Source organism: Otolemur garnettii, unplaced genomic scaffold, assembly GCF_000181295.1.
Source record: "Otolemur garnettii isolate 467f Iridium unplaced genomic scaffold, OtoGar3 scaffold00005, whole genome shotgun sequence".
Taxonomy (NCBI): domain Eukaryota; kingdom Metazoa; phylum Chordata; class Mammalia; order Primates; family Galagidae; genus Otolemur; species Otolemur garnettii.
In genome coordinates, this window is record NW_003852400.1 from 20,006,870 (window position 1) to 20,025,909 (window position 19,040).

General features: G+C 36.7%; 1 protein-coding gene across 4 annotated transcripts in view; it reads left to right on the plus strand.

Annotated features, from left to right (window-relative positions):
• The window catches only part of ANKIB1 (ankyrin repeat and IBR domain containing 1), a 160,998-nt gene that overhangs the window by 119,241 nt on the left and 22,717 nt on the right, over positions 1-19,040 (plus strand). For all 4 annotated transcript variants that reach the window (XM_023518779.1, XM_003782661.3, XM_023518783.1 and 1 more), the window contains 2 exons: positions 9,366-9,454; positions 14,684-14,814. In XM_023518779.1, the coding sequence (XP_023374547.1) occupies positions 9,366-9,454; positions 14,684-14,814 (220 nt within the window). The remainder of the gene's footprint in view (positions 1-9,365; positions 9,455-14,683; positions 14,815-19,040) is intronic.

The following is a 19,040-nucleotide window of genomic DNA, read 5'->3' on the forward strand; positions in this document are numbered from 1 at the left end:
CCCTGGGTAGAGCGCTATGACGTCATAGCTCACAGCAACCTCAAACTCTTGGGCTTAAACTATCCTTTTGCCTCAGCCTCCCAAGTAGCTGGGACTACAGGCGCCCACGAGACATCCAGCTGGTATCACTATTTTTAGTAGAGATGGGGTCTCACTCTTACTCAGAGTAGTATCAAATACCAAGTTTCTTGAGACAATTAAACTCTAATGCCATAATACGCACATCATATGCATCTTGAATGGTATTAATTATATATTATCCTTGGGAAAATTGAGAAAAGATATCACAAAAATATCATACTGGTATCATTTTGAGTTCTCTAGTTCCTATGAGGAATCTTGGCTGAGAGAGAAACTAAAAACAAGGAAAACAAATTAGTACAATGTCTAAAGACAAAATGAAAAGATAGCATTTGCTGAGATCAGAGAAAAATAAAATTCTGGAAAAGAAAAATTTGTGATTGGCATGACCTTAAGCTCTATGGTTTCTGTGGTCTAACTTTTACTAATTTTTGCTGTAGTTTAGCTTTTACTTTCTTATATTTCTTCCCCATTCTTTTTTATACTGTAAGTAATAAGTTTGCTATGACTGAAGATAAAGAAACTAATGAGAAAACCTAATTTAGGTGAAGCTCTAAAACATATATATGTTAATATTTCCAGACCAACATTTGGAGAAATATATGTCACTTTACTCTTTATCATGCCCCAAAGTCAGGCTGGTTATCTCAAGATCGATTGTAGACTTTATGCCAAGATCACAGGATTTACTTTGAATTTTACCCAGTTCAGGGATCTGTGGATGCTAAGGTCATATTTGGTAATTATTTAATCACTCTCCTATTCATAAGGGTAGTAGAAGGATTTAGTAGATAGAATCATCATTTTCTCAACAGAGTACCTGTGGCGAAAAGAATAAGGTGAACTAAATGAAATAAAAATAAGTTTTAATAAAGGACAAATTCAGATTTAAATTCTTCAATTTAATTTTATTCCCTTTCAATTTTAATATTGATTAAGCTATTATAACACACTGATATGTTTTTTCTCGGATTTTTACATTGCTTATTTCATCTCTCTAGGTATTAATTTAGATTCTTTGCTTTTCCATTCTTAGCTTCTTATTCTTACTTGTATAAGAGCTTTGACTATAATAAAGAAATTCTAATTAGAAATCAGTCACCTGTATTCTACTGCCTTTATCTCCTATGAGAAATAGAATCTGCTTATGCAAAAGGAAGCATCACAAGAGATCTTTACAAAATAAAGCATATGATTCTGGTTTTGCTTCTTTCTCCAAAAGGATTAGCAATAATTCTCTAAAGATTACAAAAACTACAAGAAATGGGGCAGCACATGTGGCTCAAAGGAATAGGGTGCTGGCCCCAAATATTGGAGGTGGTGGGTTCAAACCTGCCCCGACCAAAAACTGCAAAAAAAAAAAAGGAACAAAACTGCAAGAAACGACAATAATTTCTTCTCTAAGAACAACAAGTGACAGAATAGGTTGAGCCATGCCCAGAAAATACCTGCCTAAATATGACTGAATATATTCACTGTTGGGATAGAATAGTGATAGGCATTTCCCTTGACATCACAGGACAGCCCTTTCAGTTGTAACTTGTTCATTAGCAAGTTCTGTTCCCCTGAACCTAGAATGCTTTCTCCCCATAGCATTTATGATTACAGTTTGTCAAATCTGGGCAAAATTATTTCCAGATGGTATTTAAAACTTAAATAGACTATGACTTGAACTGTGACCTTTGTCCTTGATTTTTTGTCTTAAGTAGGATGTTTGTTTTTGTATTAAGAAAAACATGCTACTATGTAATTTCTCTACCCTATAAACTGACAGAAAGTTTGTCTTCCCTGAGACAACTCTTCAAAGGTTTGTTTTAACAAATACTTCTTGGCCACCAAAATCTTCATCTGTCAAGAAAATGTTTGGAATTTCATCTGGTAGAATGGTCTTTTTCACCTCTCTTAGTTTAGAATGTCCTCAGGTCTAGAAACTGAGAAACTTACTTGAAATGCCTCTTATAAATCAGTAGACAGTCAAACATAGTTTAGAGTTACTCACTGGCATTAGCAGGAATATTCTAAATAATAATATGGTGGGGTTTTTAATATTGTCACCCAGCAATGTAAAGTTTATTTACTTCAACTATGTAAAGAAGCCTTCAAAATGGTGTCACTACCACTAAGAAATTTGAACCCTGATAAGTGGGTTCAAATAGTGGTGATTCACAAGTTGAGAAACTTGTGATACTGTGCTATCAAGCTTCTAGTCCACTGTGGTATCAAGCTTAAGATTTCCACTGGATCAAAGTACAGTGGACAAACTGGTCAGGTATTTGGGGGAGAGTCAGCTCATTCTGTTTTCTCTGGTACCCACAATAAAAATTTGATTAACACCTATTCCCTTCTTAGGACCATGAATCTTAATTGAATCAAAAGCAGTAGTTTCATGCTTCATCTCCATATCCATAGACTCCATAGACAAAGAGAGTCTCCAAGAGTCCTCTGGGTAAAATAGATGAAATAAAAATCCTTTTTTGTGGACCTAACACCAGTATCGCATCATCTCTTGCAAATCAGTCTTAAACTCCTAGCTTAATACATCTAGTTACAGGGAAAAGAGTTTTCCACATTGGCAATAACTAGCTATTTAAATATCAGAGTTCTTCCAACTAGCAGAGAGTATAGCAGGTCTTTATAGGCCCAGAAATTAAAACATGATGCTATGTATTTAGCAATTCACCTTGTAGGACCTTGTTTAAATATCATATATACTCCATACAGAGTAGCATACCCACCTGAATAGATACTGCTTAAAAATTCATTTTATCATATTTCAGTAGAGCACAGATTGACATAAATCTGGGAGACACAGGACCTGCTTTTGAGACTTAGCTCTGCCACTAACCTAGCATTATAATAATACAGTAATAAAATAGATGCCTTCTTATCTGATATAGACAGTATCAACATGAAGAGTGCTAGTTCCAAAGCCAAACGTTTTAGCTTCAAATTTTAACTCATTTATTCACTATTTGTATGCCCTTTGGCAGGTTCCTAAACCTGTCTATACATGTAAAATAGGGACAGATACTACCAATTTCAAAGAGTGTTAAGAGAATTAAATGTAAGAGCATGTAAGGTATTTAGAACATCGCCTAATATACTCAGAAATGTTAGCTAAAGGGGAGAATCTTAAAATTGAGAACTTAAGTCACTCGGAATTTTTCACTAAAGATCTGAAATGCCATTGAACTGAAATTACCAACATCTCGATAGGAATTTCTTCCATCCAGTAATAATGAAGCTTGAAACTTGAGTGGAAGCTTTTTCCTTTTCCAGAACCTATATATTCCTGCCAACAGTTGTACGTATTGACATATTTTTAAAGAAAGAGCCATTCCTTCATCTGTTGTTAGGTTAACCATCCAGTTGTATTTGAACTGGGTTGAGGACTTAAGGTCAGATACTTTTTTCTTTGTGGTCTTTTACTAGTAGCAGGTACTAGGTCCTTTAGAATACTTGTAACCATTTATTGGTTAAAATGCTCCTCAGGAATATAGCATTCCAATATCTTCACTACTTTTCTCAGAATAACCTCTCTTCCCTACATTGATAATCCAGATTGTCATTCACCTATTATGTCTAATGGCATTGCTGCTTCCATACCGTGGACAAGTCCAAGCTTATAGTATTAAATGGCACCCTTTTAAATTTACAATCCTTGCTGTAGCATCTCCTTTATTTATAAGCTTCTTTTCATGCCCTCTCTTAGTATTGCATTGGAAACTAGTAGAAATTGTGCCAACTTGTTATAACACCATGAAGTAATCCTGCTGATTGGGCTAGGAACCAAGAAAGTGTCAGGTCCATGTCTTCTTGAGAGGTTCTAGAAAAGAAAACCTGTTGCTGTCTGATATAACACAGCCTCAAAGAGCAGGCACACTGATAAGCAAGTATGACCTTTTGAGGAAGTGGCATTTTGTTCAGACTCTATTGAAAACATTTGCTTTTTTCCCCCCATGACTTTTTCCTTTTTTTTTGGTTAGAATATGTTATGCTAGTACTGATTGTGCTAGGAAAAGAATATGGAACAGGCTGTTTATTCCTCATGAGAAAAAAATCTTAAACTTAATGGAAACAAGTTAATATATTTTATTGATTACATGTGTTTGTTTTAGATACTGCAAGTATATAAAGGGTATTTTGTACATCAAAGACTTTTTTTGAGCTTTATTAAGATATAAGTGATAAACAGGCTTTTTATAAAGAGTCGTGAGAAATGTAGATTCTGCATTCCCACATGTATTCTCAAACACCATATGGAAATACCATTCCTAGATCTGTGGCATATTTCTTACTCTAGATTATGCTAGTATGTGTGCCAAATTAAATTTAACAGTTATCACAGATATCCCTTACATTTCTGGAAAGCAGGGTTGATTTTAAAATGAGTCTAATTAATACATGAGGAGACTTCAAAAAGTTCTTGGAAAAATGGAATTAACAGATAAAAAATGTAAACTTCTCAGCATAAGCTCCATCAAGTTCAAGACACTTTTGTAGTAAGCAGTGATGCCACCATTTAGTCCATCCCTAAAGAACTGAGGGTCCTGGGGTTTAACCATGTCAATGCAGTCTTTTTTATATTATTAGCCAAAGAAAAATGGGTACTTCTAAAGATTTTTAAGATTAGAAAACAAAAGTCAGAAGGACCCAAATCAGGACTGCGGATGCCTAATGATTTCTCATTGAAACTCTCACAGAATTGCCCTTGTTTGATTAGAGGAATGAGCAGGAACCTTGTCATGGTGGAAAAAGTGTTTCTGGTAAAACTTTCTTGGGTGTTTTTCTGCTAAAGCTTTGGCTAACATCCTCAAAAAATAAGTAAATATTATTGTTCTTTGACCCAAATGCCTTGAACATCTCAAAAAATTGTTGCCATGACCTTTCTTTTGCTCTTAACAGATCTGCTTACCATTTTCACTTCTTTTTTTTTTTTGAGACAGAGTCTCACTTTATTGCCCTTGGTAGAGTGCTGTGGCATCATAGCTCACAGCAACCTCCAACTCCTGGGCTTAGGCAATTCTGTAGTCTCAGCCTCCTGAGTAGCTGGGACTACAGGCATCTGCCACAATGGCTATTTTTTGTTGCAGTTTGGCCGGGGCCGGGTTTAACCCACCACCCTCGGTATATGGGGCCAGCGCTCTACCCACTGAGCCACAGGCACCACCCCATTTTCACTTCTTGATAGCCATTGTTTTCATTGTGCTTTATCTTTAGGATGATACTGGTAAGGTCATGTTTCATCTCCTTTTAACAATTCTTTGAAGAAATGCTTCATGATCTTGAGCCCACTTACATAAAATTGTCATTGAAACCCTTTGCTCTTATCTGTAGCTGATCTGGGCACCAATTCAGCACCCATTGATGGAAAGTTCCCTCAATTCAGTTTTTCAAACAGATTGTGTAAATTAAACCATTTGTGATGTCTGTGGTGTCAGCTACTGTTTCTAGTGTTAATAGTTGATCCTCTCTAATTAGGACATGGATAAAAAATTTTTCCTCACAAACTGATATGCATAGTCTGCTGCTGCAAGTTACATCTTCAACATCATCGTGTCCCTTCTTTAAATGAGTTATCCATTTGTAAATTGCTGCTTTCTTTTTTGTTTTTTTGAGACAGAGCCTCAAGCTATCCCCCTGGGTAAAGTGCCATGGCATCACAGCTCACAGCAACCTCCAACTCCTGGGCTCAAGCGAGTCTCCTGCCTCAGCCTCCCAGGTAGCTGGGACTACAGGTGCCCGCCACAACGCCTGGCCATTTTTTGGTTGCAGCCATCATTGTTGTTTGACGGGCCTGGGCTGGGGATTCGAACCCGCCACCTTAGGTGTATGTGGCTGGCGCCTTAGCCGCTTGAGCCACAGGCGTCAAGCCAATTGCTGCTTTCTCTAGGGTGTTGTCCTCATAAACTTTCTGCAAAATGTGAAGTTTCATCATAAATTTGATATTTGTTCTTGCTTCAATTTTAGCAGAATTCATGTTGCCCTAAAAGGGGCTCTTTTCAAACTGATGTCTTATCCTGAACTAGATCTTTTTATTCAGATATATTTTAATAAATTAGTATGACTTTATTTTTGTGTGAAAAAAATTTGAAATCCTCACATAGTTTTTCATAATACACATTTTCCATAAACATTTTGAAGACCCCTTGTGTCCACTTCCCTTTTTTTTGTTGTTGTTGTTGTTTTTGTTTTTAATTTTTCTATAGATAGAGTCTCACTGTATGGAGTGAGGCTGGAGTGCAGTGGCTGTTCATAGACACACCACAGTTTCAAATTCCTGGGCTCAAGTGATCCTCCCACATCAGCCTCCACAATAGCTGAGACTACAGCATGTGCTACCCAACTCATTAACCGTTTAACCATTTTTAAATATGCAGTTCATTGGCATTAATTGCATTCACAGTACAACGACCACCTCTATTTATTTTCAAAACTTTTTCATGATCCCAAACAAAAACTCTGTAACCATCAATCAGTAACTTCCCATTCTTTCCTCACTCTAGTTCAGGCATCCTCAAACTACAGCCCGCGGGCCACATGCAGCCCACCTGGGATGTTTATCCGGCCTGCCGGGTGTTTTTGCCACTGCTACTTAGCAGCTGACTCCTCCTGGGGCCCACAGTCTGGCCCTCCAGCGGTCTGAGGGACAGTGAACTGGCCCCCTGTTTAAAAAGTTTGAGGACCCCTGCTCTAGCTGCTAGTACTCAAACTATTCTACTTTTTCTATGAATTTATTCTATATATTTAATATAAGTAGAATCCAAAATATTTTTAGAGTTCATCCATATTGTAGCAGGTATTAGAATACATTCCTTTTTATGGCTGAATAATCTACATGCTCACACACCACACATGCACAATTTGTTTATCCGTTCATCTAATGATGGATACTTGGGTTCTATTATTATTATTATTTGGTGGGGGTTGGGTTTATCAAAGATCAGATGGCTGTAAGAGACTGGTACTTTAATTGTTTTCTACCTTTTAGCTATTGTGAACAATGCTGCTGAGAACATTAGTATGTAAGTTTGATTCTTTGTTTTCAGTTGTCAGTATATACCTAAGAGTGGAATTATTAAATCATATGGTAAATTGTATATTTAATTTTGAGGAACCACCAAACTGTTTTCCATAGCAGCTACCTTAGCATTTATATTTCTTTCAACAGGGGGCAAAGGTTCTAATGTTTTACATCCTCACTCACTCTTATTTTCTGAGGTGTTTTTTTTTAATAATAGTCATCCTAATGAAATAATAACTTTGGTACATTGTTAATATGGCGAGGTATTATCTCTTAGTTTGTAAGATTCTACCTGAGTCAGCCGATGTGTTTTCTTAATAAGCTTCACCTTTGCGAATAAGATCTTTAAGGTAAAATGATGATGATGTCACCTGCAGAGTGTTTTTTTCCTTCCCCCAACATGATGTATTTTTATTAATGAGAATAATTAATTACTTGTACTACACAAGATAGCATTGTCTTGGATTAAAATGAGCAATTCATAAAGGCTTTAGGGCCATTTTAGTGTTTGAATTTTTTTTATAGCTGTAGAAATAATAAAATTGAGTTACAAATGATAAATTGATATTTTTAATTATTTAAATAAAAATTTGCCAAATTCCAGTAAAAGTAAATTTAGTTGTCTTAGCTGTTAACTCCATATGCAGAGGTAAAAGTAACTGTTGCTAAGGTGGAAAGTAGGTGCTCAGGAAATGAGAAAAGAATTTCTCTAGACCAAGATCCATACCTAGAGCAAGTATGAAAGTATGTTTACTTTATCTTCTTAGAAGGAGAGTGTGAAAGAGAATGGAAGAGAGGGAAAAAAGGGAACAGGGAGACAGCATATCAACCCAAAGAAAGAAAAGGAGAATGCCCACAGCAAGATCAAGCTGCTGAAATTAAGGGGGGCAGAGAAGAAAAAATTACTTGTGCCAAATTCTCAGGGCACTGTGAGTGTTGTATCCTCTGCCTTTCTGCTGCAGACAGATACTGTAGGTGTTTCTGATCCTGTTGTTGATTCTGCTTTGAGGTATCATTTTAGGGAGAATTTGAGGCCTGGTTTTTTTGTGGTTTTTTTTTTTTTTTTTTGAGACAGTCTCACTATCCACAGCTCATAGCTCAAACTTTTTTTTTTTTTTTTTTGAGACAAAATCTCACTATCCGTAGCTCATAGCTCAAACTCTTGGGCTTAAGCAATTCTCTTGCCACAGCCTCCCAAGTAGCTGGAACTACAGGTGCCTGCTCCAACACCTGGCTATTTTTTGGTTGCAGTTGTCATTATTGTTTAGCAGGTCAGGGGTGCTGACAGGTTGGAACCTGCCAGCCTTGGTGTATGTGGCTGGCACCCTACTCACTGAGCTACAGGCACCACACTTAAAGCTATGGGAACAAATTCTAAATGGCTGATTTAGTTACTAGGTATAACAACTGTAGAGGAAATTTACATTTCCTTTTTGTCTGCTGGGCTGCTCAATGGCTTATGAAAATAGAACTCCGTAGGGGCCCTGCTAGCAAGAGAAGGCAGAGATGAGAGAGACAACTCAGTTCTTAGCCATCACTGAAAAACTATGACTTAGTAATTTCTCTGTCATTTCACTATAAAGACCAACCATTCTTAACAACTACAAGAATGTGACTGAAAACAGTACATCTCAAACTTTAAAATGAAGAAGGGTCATGTGCTAATTTTAATAAAATGCAGATTAATCTACAAGTCTCATGGGACCTGCTCTTCCTCAGTAATGGCAATGCTGCTAGCCATGAGAACATACCTTGAGTAGCAAGAATTTAAAATATTAGAGAGACTAAAACCTAATTAATAAAATGTTTTATAGCTCTTAAGGCATGCAAAACTAAGTTATAAATATTAGGTAATCTATTTAGATCTTTTGAAATGTATAAATAAATTTATCAGTATATTCATACTGACTTTAAAACTGGTCTGATGGTATCAAACTTTAGAATCACATTTTCACTTCCTTTTTTAAAGTACTTCATCTCTCATTTGCCACTGTGCCTTAGTTTTTCCAACTTTAAAATTAGAAGAGTACTTTCTACATCCAGTAAAACCACCCACAGGACTTAAAAAATTGGTCAACATAAGGAACTAAGCCTACTATGCTGATATGTACTTGTGGTGTATGTCTAGTCTATGAAAATTAGGTCCACTTGAGGTAATCAAAGTAGGGAGGTGTTCAACTATGGAGGTTCTACTGTATTTTTCTTTAATATTGATGAAAAATTTTTTTTTTAATTGCCTTGTTTATGTTTTCTTCTTTAGGGAATGCCTTGGTGAAGCACATGAGCCTTGTGACTGCCAAACATGGAAAAATTGGCTACAAAAAATAACTGAAATGAAACCAGAAGAACGTAAGAGTGATTTTTAAATAGCTATGCTACATTTTTCCTAATAGCAATCAAAAGATAATGCGATTTTTGTTTGTTTGTTTTAGTCTTTAATTAAGAGATTTTCAATCTTTTACCTTTTCTCCATCATGAGAGGGACCCACTTGCAAGTCTCTGAAAGTGCTCTAAATTTTCTCTTTGTTCTTCCTACATAAAATTTTTCTTAGTTATACTAAAAAAAAAAAGGTGTTCAGGTTTCTTAATGTAAATATCCCTCTAACCAGCATTCTTTTGGAGATGATGGGGTTTTGGCATGGACGAATCATGAATAAGTTCCATATTTCTAATAGACTTACTTTAAAGAAAATGGAGTAAAAGGGGTCACATTTAACCCTCCCCCTACAACCCTTCTCTTTTTATTTTTTGTAGGGTGGACCAACTTGCTTTTCTGTACTTCATGGGAAATGGTGTATGATCTTTAGTGAGAGAAAGCTTCTCATTTCCTTGAGAGCTTCCAATAAAGAATAATACAAGTTAATTTCTTATTATTATGTGATTGTATAAATTTACTTATATACATTATCTATACCTATCGTCACTGAGACTTTTATACATACATATCTCTGTTCCTCTCACAGAAATGCTGTAAAGTTGATGTTAGTGATCCTGTTTTATAGGAAACTAACATTTAAGTTGGGTTCGTTGACACAGAACACTTGTTTGATAAGAAGAATGGTGTGAATTTCTAAGCTGAAAGGTGGTGTGGCAGCATCCAGAGGTGGAAAGAGCAGAAAAGTTCAGGCCAAGTTTATTAAACCAGGGACAGAGACCCACCAGGGCAGGGCAAAGATGGCATCTCCAACAAGGGTGGTTGGGGGCCTCTTTTTATATAGGGCCATAGCGGGTGGATAGATTCCAATGCCTGTTGAAAGATTCTCATGGCTAGGATCTTTCCAGGCACAAACCTTTGGTGTGGGGCCAGTTAGGCCCTTTGGGTTCAGGATAGGGGGTGCAAGTGGGGTGCTAGTAGGTTTCCAACATTCCTGACTCTTGTTAAAAGGGGTGATGGGTCATGATCAGTCTTCTGAAACTGCTTCTGATTGAATAGGGTATAAATTGTCCTCATTGAGATAAATCAGATCTTGGTAGCACTATGCAGGTTTGGGATGCTTTGGAAGAGTAGTAGAAATTGGGTAGCAACTGTGGTTGACACCTTTTTTACCCTGTCTTGAATAAATAAGGACAGGAATTAAATGATGTAAGGGGCGATGGTTAATAACGGAGGATTACAGTGAGGGGTCCCAAGAGGAGTAGAATCCAGTGTCCTTACAGGCTGTGGAACCGGGATCCCCCATTTTGAGAGCACGGAAGGCCACGGGAAGAATCACTTGAGGCCAGAAATTTGAGACGTGCATAGGGAGACTTCATCTCTAGAGAATACAAAAAAGTTAGTTGGACATGGTCCTGTAGTCCCAGCTACTCAGGAGGCTGAGGCTGGAGGATTACATGAGCTCAGGAGTTAGAGGTTGCAATGAGTTGTGATCACACCACTGCACTCCAGCCTGGGCAACAGAGAAAAAAATCTATCCCACAACAAAACACAAAAACAAAAAATGATACTCTAAAAAAGAAAAGTATGATTAAGTGGTGTTTCAGATTTGCATATTGTTTTGGATTTTTACTTTGCATCTTATGCAAAGAAAGGCAGAGCATTTTTAATCAAATTCATAGATTTGTGACATAGTTTTCTCTCTTATGCTTAGTTTTCCAAAGTCTGAATTAGGAGTCTCAAAAGGAGTGACAAGATGTAATTAATGAGAAAGAGTATTAGAAAATATGCTGAATTCAGTTCAAAGAATTAACTCCACATAAAAATTCAAATACTGTTTTTTTAAGTACTGAAATTGAGTAAGAAGCAAGAATGACTATATTTTCTGTAAATGTTTACTGTATAAAATTTTTAGACCCATGTTTTTCATAGTACATAATAAGTGGTTATTGAGTGGAATTCAAATTATCTGTTTAAAAATTCAGTCCTTAAAAGCAACTGTGTTTGCAGTTGTATACATGTTGATTCTCCTGATAGATTTTAGATTTTGTTACATTCTAATACTTTATTAAATGAAGTTAATATTTCTTACAAAGAGATATAAGAAAAGAAGATCAAAGTGTAATAGACATGTAACTGAAGTGAAAGTAAGAGTTTCAAAGTTAGTTGGAGTAGAAAAAACTCATCAGATAGATTAAAAGGCGATGAAGTATTGTAGATGTTAAAAACAGTATATACAGGCCCAGCGCCTGTAGCTCAAGTGGCTAGAGCACCAGCCACACACACCAGAGCTGGTGGGTTTGAATCCAGCCCAGGCTGCCAAACAACAATGATGACAACTACAACCAAAAAATAGCCAGGTGTTGTGGTGGGTGCCTGTAGTCCCAGCTACTTGAGAGGCTGAGGCAAGAGAATTGCTTAAGCCCAAGAGTTTGAGGTTGCTGTGAGCTGTGACACCACGGCACTCTACCCAGGGTGACAGCTTGAGGCTCTGTCTCAAAAAAATAAAATAAATAAAAACAGTATGTACAAAGGGACAGATACTTGGAATAAGCATGTTCAGAGTATTGGAAGTAAAGGCATTTTCTCCAACATAAGTTTTTATTATAGTAATATTTGGTTATTTCCTAAATACGATTTAATTCATGCCATCTGCTAGAATGCAGTTGGAAGCTAGCATCCTCCCCAAGAGCAGGAGAAAAAAACTATTATGTTGCAAGTCACACAGCTGCTTTGTTTTGATTGCTTTGTGCTTTATTTATGATAACAATGAACAATAAGAATCATAAGAGTGTGTTAGAGTCTCTGAGCTAAAAATAATGTTGATGCTGAAGGGAGGAGAAAGGCCACTAGTTTTAAACAAAAATTAGATCAGCAGTTTGCAACCTGTGGGTCTTGACCCCTTTGTAACAATGAAAATACAGCGTGGCATTAGGAAAGTTGAGAACCACTGAGTTAGATATTACTAATAAGGTTTTATAGCAGTACCCTTTGTAGACAGCACTACCTCCACAGCTTGACCTTATTAGCATTAAATATACTAAGTTCCTTCTGAAACACCTGTCTTCTACCAAATTATCTGAGCATTTTTCTTTACCAACATCCTACTCAAATCATCTACCAACTGGGTTTAGGACTGCAGTGAAGTCTGATCAGTTCATGCCTGCTATTATTTCTCTTTACTATATGGAATTAAAAACCAGTGCTGTTCTGTTGGTACAGACTTAAAGTAGGTAGGCACTTGGGGTTTCTTTCAGCAAGACAACCCCAATCCTGTTCTTACAGGCCCCATTAAAGGGCTGCTCTGAGTTCTCAGCCCCTCCAGTTCATGTACAGCACCACTTTGGAAGTACAAGGGGGTCAGTTAACCCAAACCTTTGTCTCCCTTTCCTCTTCAAGGGGCTTATACTAAGGGTTGGGTAATTTTTCCTTTTTTTTTTTTTTTTGAGACAAGAGTCTTTTGTCACCCTGGGTAAAGTGTCGTGGCATCATAGCTCACAGCAACCTCAAACTCTTGGACTCAGGCAATCCTCTTGCCTCAGCCTTCTAGGAGCTGTGACCACAGATGCCAATCACAACACCCAGTTATTTTTTCTTAGAGATGGGAGTCTCACTCAAGCTAGTCTCAAACTCCTGAGCTCAAACAGTCCACCTGCCTCAGCCTCCCAGAGTGCTAGGATTATAGGTGTGAGCCACCACACCTGACATAACTTTTCCTTTTGAACTTCAAAAGGAAGTCCATGCTTTAGACTGTAGGGCTAGCCGCTCTTCCTCCGTTCTAAAAGTGTCAAGGCTTTGATTAGATGGGTCACATTCAGTGATACTAAACTAATTTTCTGGTATGTCTTTTTAGTAAAGAAAATGTAAGGCTTCCCAGTGTAGTTAGAACTAGAAAAGTAAACAAAACCACCCTGTATTCTGAAATAAAATAAAATAAAATCATTTTTAATTGGCTTCCAGAACTCTTTCCAGCCCCTAATTCTATTGGTGTGGGTTAGGAGAGATAAAAAATGTTAAGGTTAGACTTTATAAGTTATGGCATTCCTTAAGATTGCAGATCTCGGGCAGCGCCTGTAGCTCAAAAGGATAGGGTGTCAGCTGGAGGGAGTGGGTTCAAATCCAGCCCAGGCCAAAAAAATAAAAATAAAAGATTACATACAGATCTCAAAATTATAGTAGAATAAATTATGTTTAAGAATTAAGAGTATAGGGTTTATTGGGGAGAGAGGGTGAGAGAAACTTACCAAACTTGTTGTAGTCAGTGAGGAATAATTAAAAAAAATTTAAGCAGATGTATTTTAAAAAGATCACTATTCTGGGCTGCGCCTGTGGCTCAAAGGAGTAGGGCGCTGGCCCCATATAACGGAGGTGGCGGGTTCAAACCTGGCCCTGGCGAAAAACTGCAAAAAAAAAAGAAAAAGGAAAAAAAAAATCACTGTGCAGGCAGTATAGTTGCAGGTGAGAAGGTAATCTAGAGAAATAGATTGGTTTTCTGTGCTTTAGATGGCTAGGCAAGAGGAGTGGAGGACCCTGGCTAAAGCAATAAGAACTAGGAATAGAAGAGAAACAGATATGACAGAGAAAGAGGTGGTATCAATGGGAGATGCCTTAAGTGAAGGCAAGAGGAGGGTGTTAAATATTATACCCTTCATAGATTGGCACTGGATAAATGACCCTATCATTTACCAGAACAGGGAACAGAGAAAGGAGCAGGTTTGGAAATAATAAATTTAGTTTTAGATATGTCGCATCAGATTTATTTTAAGTTTATCCAAAATAATCATGGGTTAAAAAAAAGATAGTTCATGTTTTTTATTATAATGAAGAGTTTCTGATAATTATGTTTATAGTTGGCTTGTGAAAGAAATTACTATCTAAAGTATTATTTTTATAATTTCATTTGACATAATATGTTTTAAAGAGAGGAATATTGTACTTTTTAAATTTGGGGGTTTTTTCTTTCCATTTATTTGTGTACAAGTTTATGGAGAAATCTCTTTTAAACCAGGTTTCACGAATAAGGCTTTTGAAATAGAACTTCTTATTGTAATTCTCCTATTCAAAATAAAATAGCTTTAAAACTTTGTCATAGACCCTAATAGGAAAATAAATATATTATTAAAATTGAAAGACAGCCTGCAAAGAAGAGTCTAGAGTGCCCCCCCCAAATCATTTATTTTTGTGTTTGTGCTTAATTCTAAAAGTTGTGGGAGTTAGTGAAGCTTATGAGGATGCTGCCAATTGTCTCTGGTTGTTAACTAACTCCAAGCCCTGTGCAAACTGTAAGTCTCCAATACAGAAGAATGAAGGCTGCAACCACATGCAGTGTGCTAAGGTAAGATGTTAAAGAGGATTTTGCATGCTTTGCAGTTGGTATCTTAATTTACTTTGTCATTCCAAAGGAGAAAAGCTGTAAACAAAAATTGAGGTTCAGATAAATTCTAGGAGAGTGCATTTTACATTGTTGAATAACATTAAGTGTTGATTTATATTACTAAATTTTATACTCACATTGAATGTTAAAAGTGTAAGGATTTTATGGTATTTGGCCAGAAGATCAGAAATGCCTGACTTGGCTTGGCACCTGTGGCTCAAGCAGCTAAGGCACCAGCCACCTACACCTGAGCTGGCGGGTTCAAATCCAGCCGGCCTGCCAAACAACGACAGCTGCAACCAAAAAATAGCCAGGTATTGTGGCGTGTGCCTGTGGTCCCAGCTACTTGGGAGGCGGAGGCAGTAGAATCGCTTGAGCCCAGGAGTTGGAGGTTGCTGTGAGCTGTGATGGCACAGTACTCTACCCAGGGTGACAGTTTGAGGCTCTGTCTCAAAAAAAAAAAAAAATGCCTGACTCCTTTGCTAGTCACCTTCCCCAATGACAGTCTTAAAGAGAGTTGAGTGTGTGTGTGTGTGTGTATACACAGTTTGCTTTATGTATTCTGGAATATGTATAGCAAATGAAGAGACCCCATCAGTTTAAAAAAAAAATTTTAAAAATTAGGTGTGTCATGCCAGGCACAGTGGCTCACGCCTATAATCCTAGCACTCTGGGAGGTCAAGTGGGATGGATAGCTTGAGCTAACGAGTTCAAGATCAGCCTGAGCAAAAGTGAGACCCCATCTTTACTGAAAATAGAAAAACTAAGGCAAGAGGATCACTTGAGCCCAAGATTTGGGGGTTGCTGTGAGCTATGACACCATGGCACTCTACTCAGAGTGACAGCTTGAGATGCTGTCTCAAAAAAAAAATTAGGTATGTTGGCACATACTTCCAGTCCAGGCTACTTGTATGGCTGAAGCAGGAGGATCATTTGAGTGCAGAAGTTCAAGGCTGCAGTGAGCAGAGCTGTGATTGTGACATTGCACTTATAGATCTCTTGCAAAGCTGATTTTGGAGCACAGAGGATAGAGTTAAGACCCAAACCAGGGCCCAGGCAGTCCCCAAGTCCAAAACTCAAACGTATCTATGAATGGATGTCTACACTGTTGGCCCTCCTTCTCTGTGGGTTCTGTATTGCATTCTGCATCTGTGGATTCAACACACCATGGATCAAAAATATTCAGAAAAAAAATTATGTCCATATTGAACATGTACAGACTTTGTTTTTATTCCCTAAACAGTATAGTATAGCAGCTATTACATAGCACTTACATTGCATTAGGTATTACAAGTAATCTAGAGATGATTTAAAGTATAATGAAGGATGTGCATAGTAGTATACAAATACTGCATCATTTTATGTTAGAGACTTAAGCACCTGCAGATTTTGCTATGTATTTGTGGGAAGTCATACATATGTGTGGACCATACCAACCACGGATGCCCAGGGACAATTGTGTATAACATAGGAACCCAAAACAGTGGCCAGACTTTAAGTCTACTAATGACATTATCAATTGAACAAGTAACTAATTATATTTAAAATGAAAATACCAGAGATCCACTTGGCTTAAAAATAATTAATATAATAATGACTGTTAGATACCCAAAAGCTAGAAAGGAAATATAATATTTCATAGTTGTGCAGCAAGAAACTACCATGTGCTTAAAACAAATATTCTGGAATGTTATTAATAATATTTTATTATTCCATGCCTATATTTATGAGCATTTTTGTTTTAATATTATAATGATATTCTGATTTTTTTCTTTCTCATTGGGAATGTCATTCACATCTAAAAATATTATTTAAAATTATTGAAAGGACAGTGTAATTATTTCTAATTTAGGATGTAAAAAAAACCTAAATATAAAGAAGATTCCAGTAAAATATATTAACGTCTTCTAATTATTGTGTACATTTTAATCTTTAAGCTTAATCATCATTATTACAAATAAATGTCAGTTAATATATATTAATTTGTAAGTCTGTATCATTATAAAATTACTATAAGTGAATTGCCTTAGTGAGGCAGTAATAAGGATTCCCAAAGAGGTAGAAAGAGAAAGCTAGTGCAGTAGTGTGCACAAAATACTCAGGAGTGCTTATTAGTTCAGCTACGGATTGAACCAAAATTATTTCCTCTATTGTGCCTTTCTCTCCAACATCCGTATCTGGATTTTTTTCTTTGGAAAATCTGATATAGGCTACCTAAATATATAAAGAAATACAGATTGAACTTAAAAATTAACAATTGGCTCCTGTAGTCCCAGCTACTTGGGAGACTGAGGAAAGAGAATTGCTTAAGTCCAAGAGTTTGAGGTTGCTCTGAGCTGTGAAGCCACAGCACTCTACTGAGGGTGACATAGTGAGAGAATAAATAAATAAATATTAGGTAAATGAATATTTTCATGAATTAATCAGGCTGATGGTATTAGGCAATCCAGCCTAAACTAAGTAAGCTTCTATGGCATTTAAAAGAAACATTTACTTACATACTATGTAAGTGTATTATAATAAGTCTTACTGAACATACATTCTGAGATGTTTTCACTGACCAATAAAAACTGAAAAGTAAATATCCTTACTGCAACAAAATTGTATACTTTGAGTATTTTATAATGTATGGGTAGAATAACGTGTCATATGTAATTGAATCCAGCACTAACAAAATGACTGAAATGTAATATGCCTTTATTCATGCCTCAGTGTTGATTGTGATTCAGCAGGCAGTTTTTATAATTCTTTCTGATATGAAAGGTGTTAATGACAAATTTGGTCTTCTAAAGATAAACTTATTTATTTTAAGGATAAATCAGCTTATTCTGTTCATTTCCCTTAAGATAATTTTTCACAAACTATTTAAATTTTGTATTCTTAAATAGTAGTTTAAGTCACTTAACAGTAATTTTCTTCATCTGACTGTGTAAAATTATAAAAGTTATTAAAATTCTGTATTTGCCCACCAAGAAATGTTATATTTGGCTGTTTTGTAGAACGTTTTGCCACTAATTTTTTTTTTGGCTGGGGCTGCATTTGAACACGCCACCTCCGGCATATGGTGCCAGCGCCCTACCTTTTGAGCCACAGGCACCTCCCTTTACCACTCATTTTGAGAAATCAATAAAGCTGCCTGGAAAAAAGATACTTGTATAATATCAGGTACAAAGTTTGCTTACACCAAGCAGAGAAATAATTTAATACTGTCAGAGCCTAAACCAAGTACACAGTTTATTGTCCAAGTATATGTTGTGAAGGGAGCACATGCAAACAGAAATTTTATTAATTTTTCTGTCAGTGATATACCAGGCAAACAAATCAATAAAAATATAGAAGACTTAAATACCATAATTACTAAGGTATATCTGTTTGCTATGTATACAAACTCTGTATCCAAAAATGTGGACTGTGCCATCTTTTTAAGTGCCCACGGAGCAGTCACAAAAAATTGACCGTTGATTAGCAAAACCTTGATAACATTCTAGAAAATAGAAAATTATGCAAACAATATTTTCTCATCATAAGAGAACAAAATATACATTAATAATAAAAAGATCTTACATGGAAATTGTTACTCTCTCAAACAACTCTGGAGTAAAAAAGGAAGCAAAAATGGAAATTAAAGAATTTCTAGGGTGGCACCTGTGGCTCAAAGGAGTAGGGCGCCAGCCCCACATACCAGAAGTGGCAGGTTCAAACCTGGCCCCGGCCAAAAACCGCAAAAAAAAAAAAAATTTCTAGAAAATAAGGATAATGGGCTCAGCGCCTGTGGCTCAAGCAGTTAAGGCGCCAGCGACATACACCTAAGGTGGTGGGTTTGAATCCAGCCCAAACCCGCCAAACAACAATAATGGCTCCAACCAAAAAATAGCTGGGCGTTGTGGCGGGCGCCTGTGGTCCTAGCTACTTGGGAGGCTGAGGCAGGAGACTCGCCTGAGCCCTGGAGTTGGAGGTTGCTGTGAGCTGTAATGCCACAGGCTCTGTCTCAAAAAAAAAAAAAAAGAAGGATAATGGACTTACTTTATCGTATTTGAGGTCCTTTCTAAAGCAGTGCTCAAAAATTTGCAGTCTTATTCCCTTAAAACAATACGAAATAAGAAATGAATTTAAGGATATAACTCAAAGTTAGGAAAACAAACTTGAAAACAAGAAGGAAACTGGTGGTTTATCTGTAAAGCAGAAAT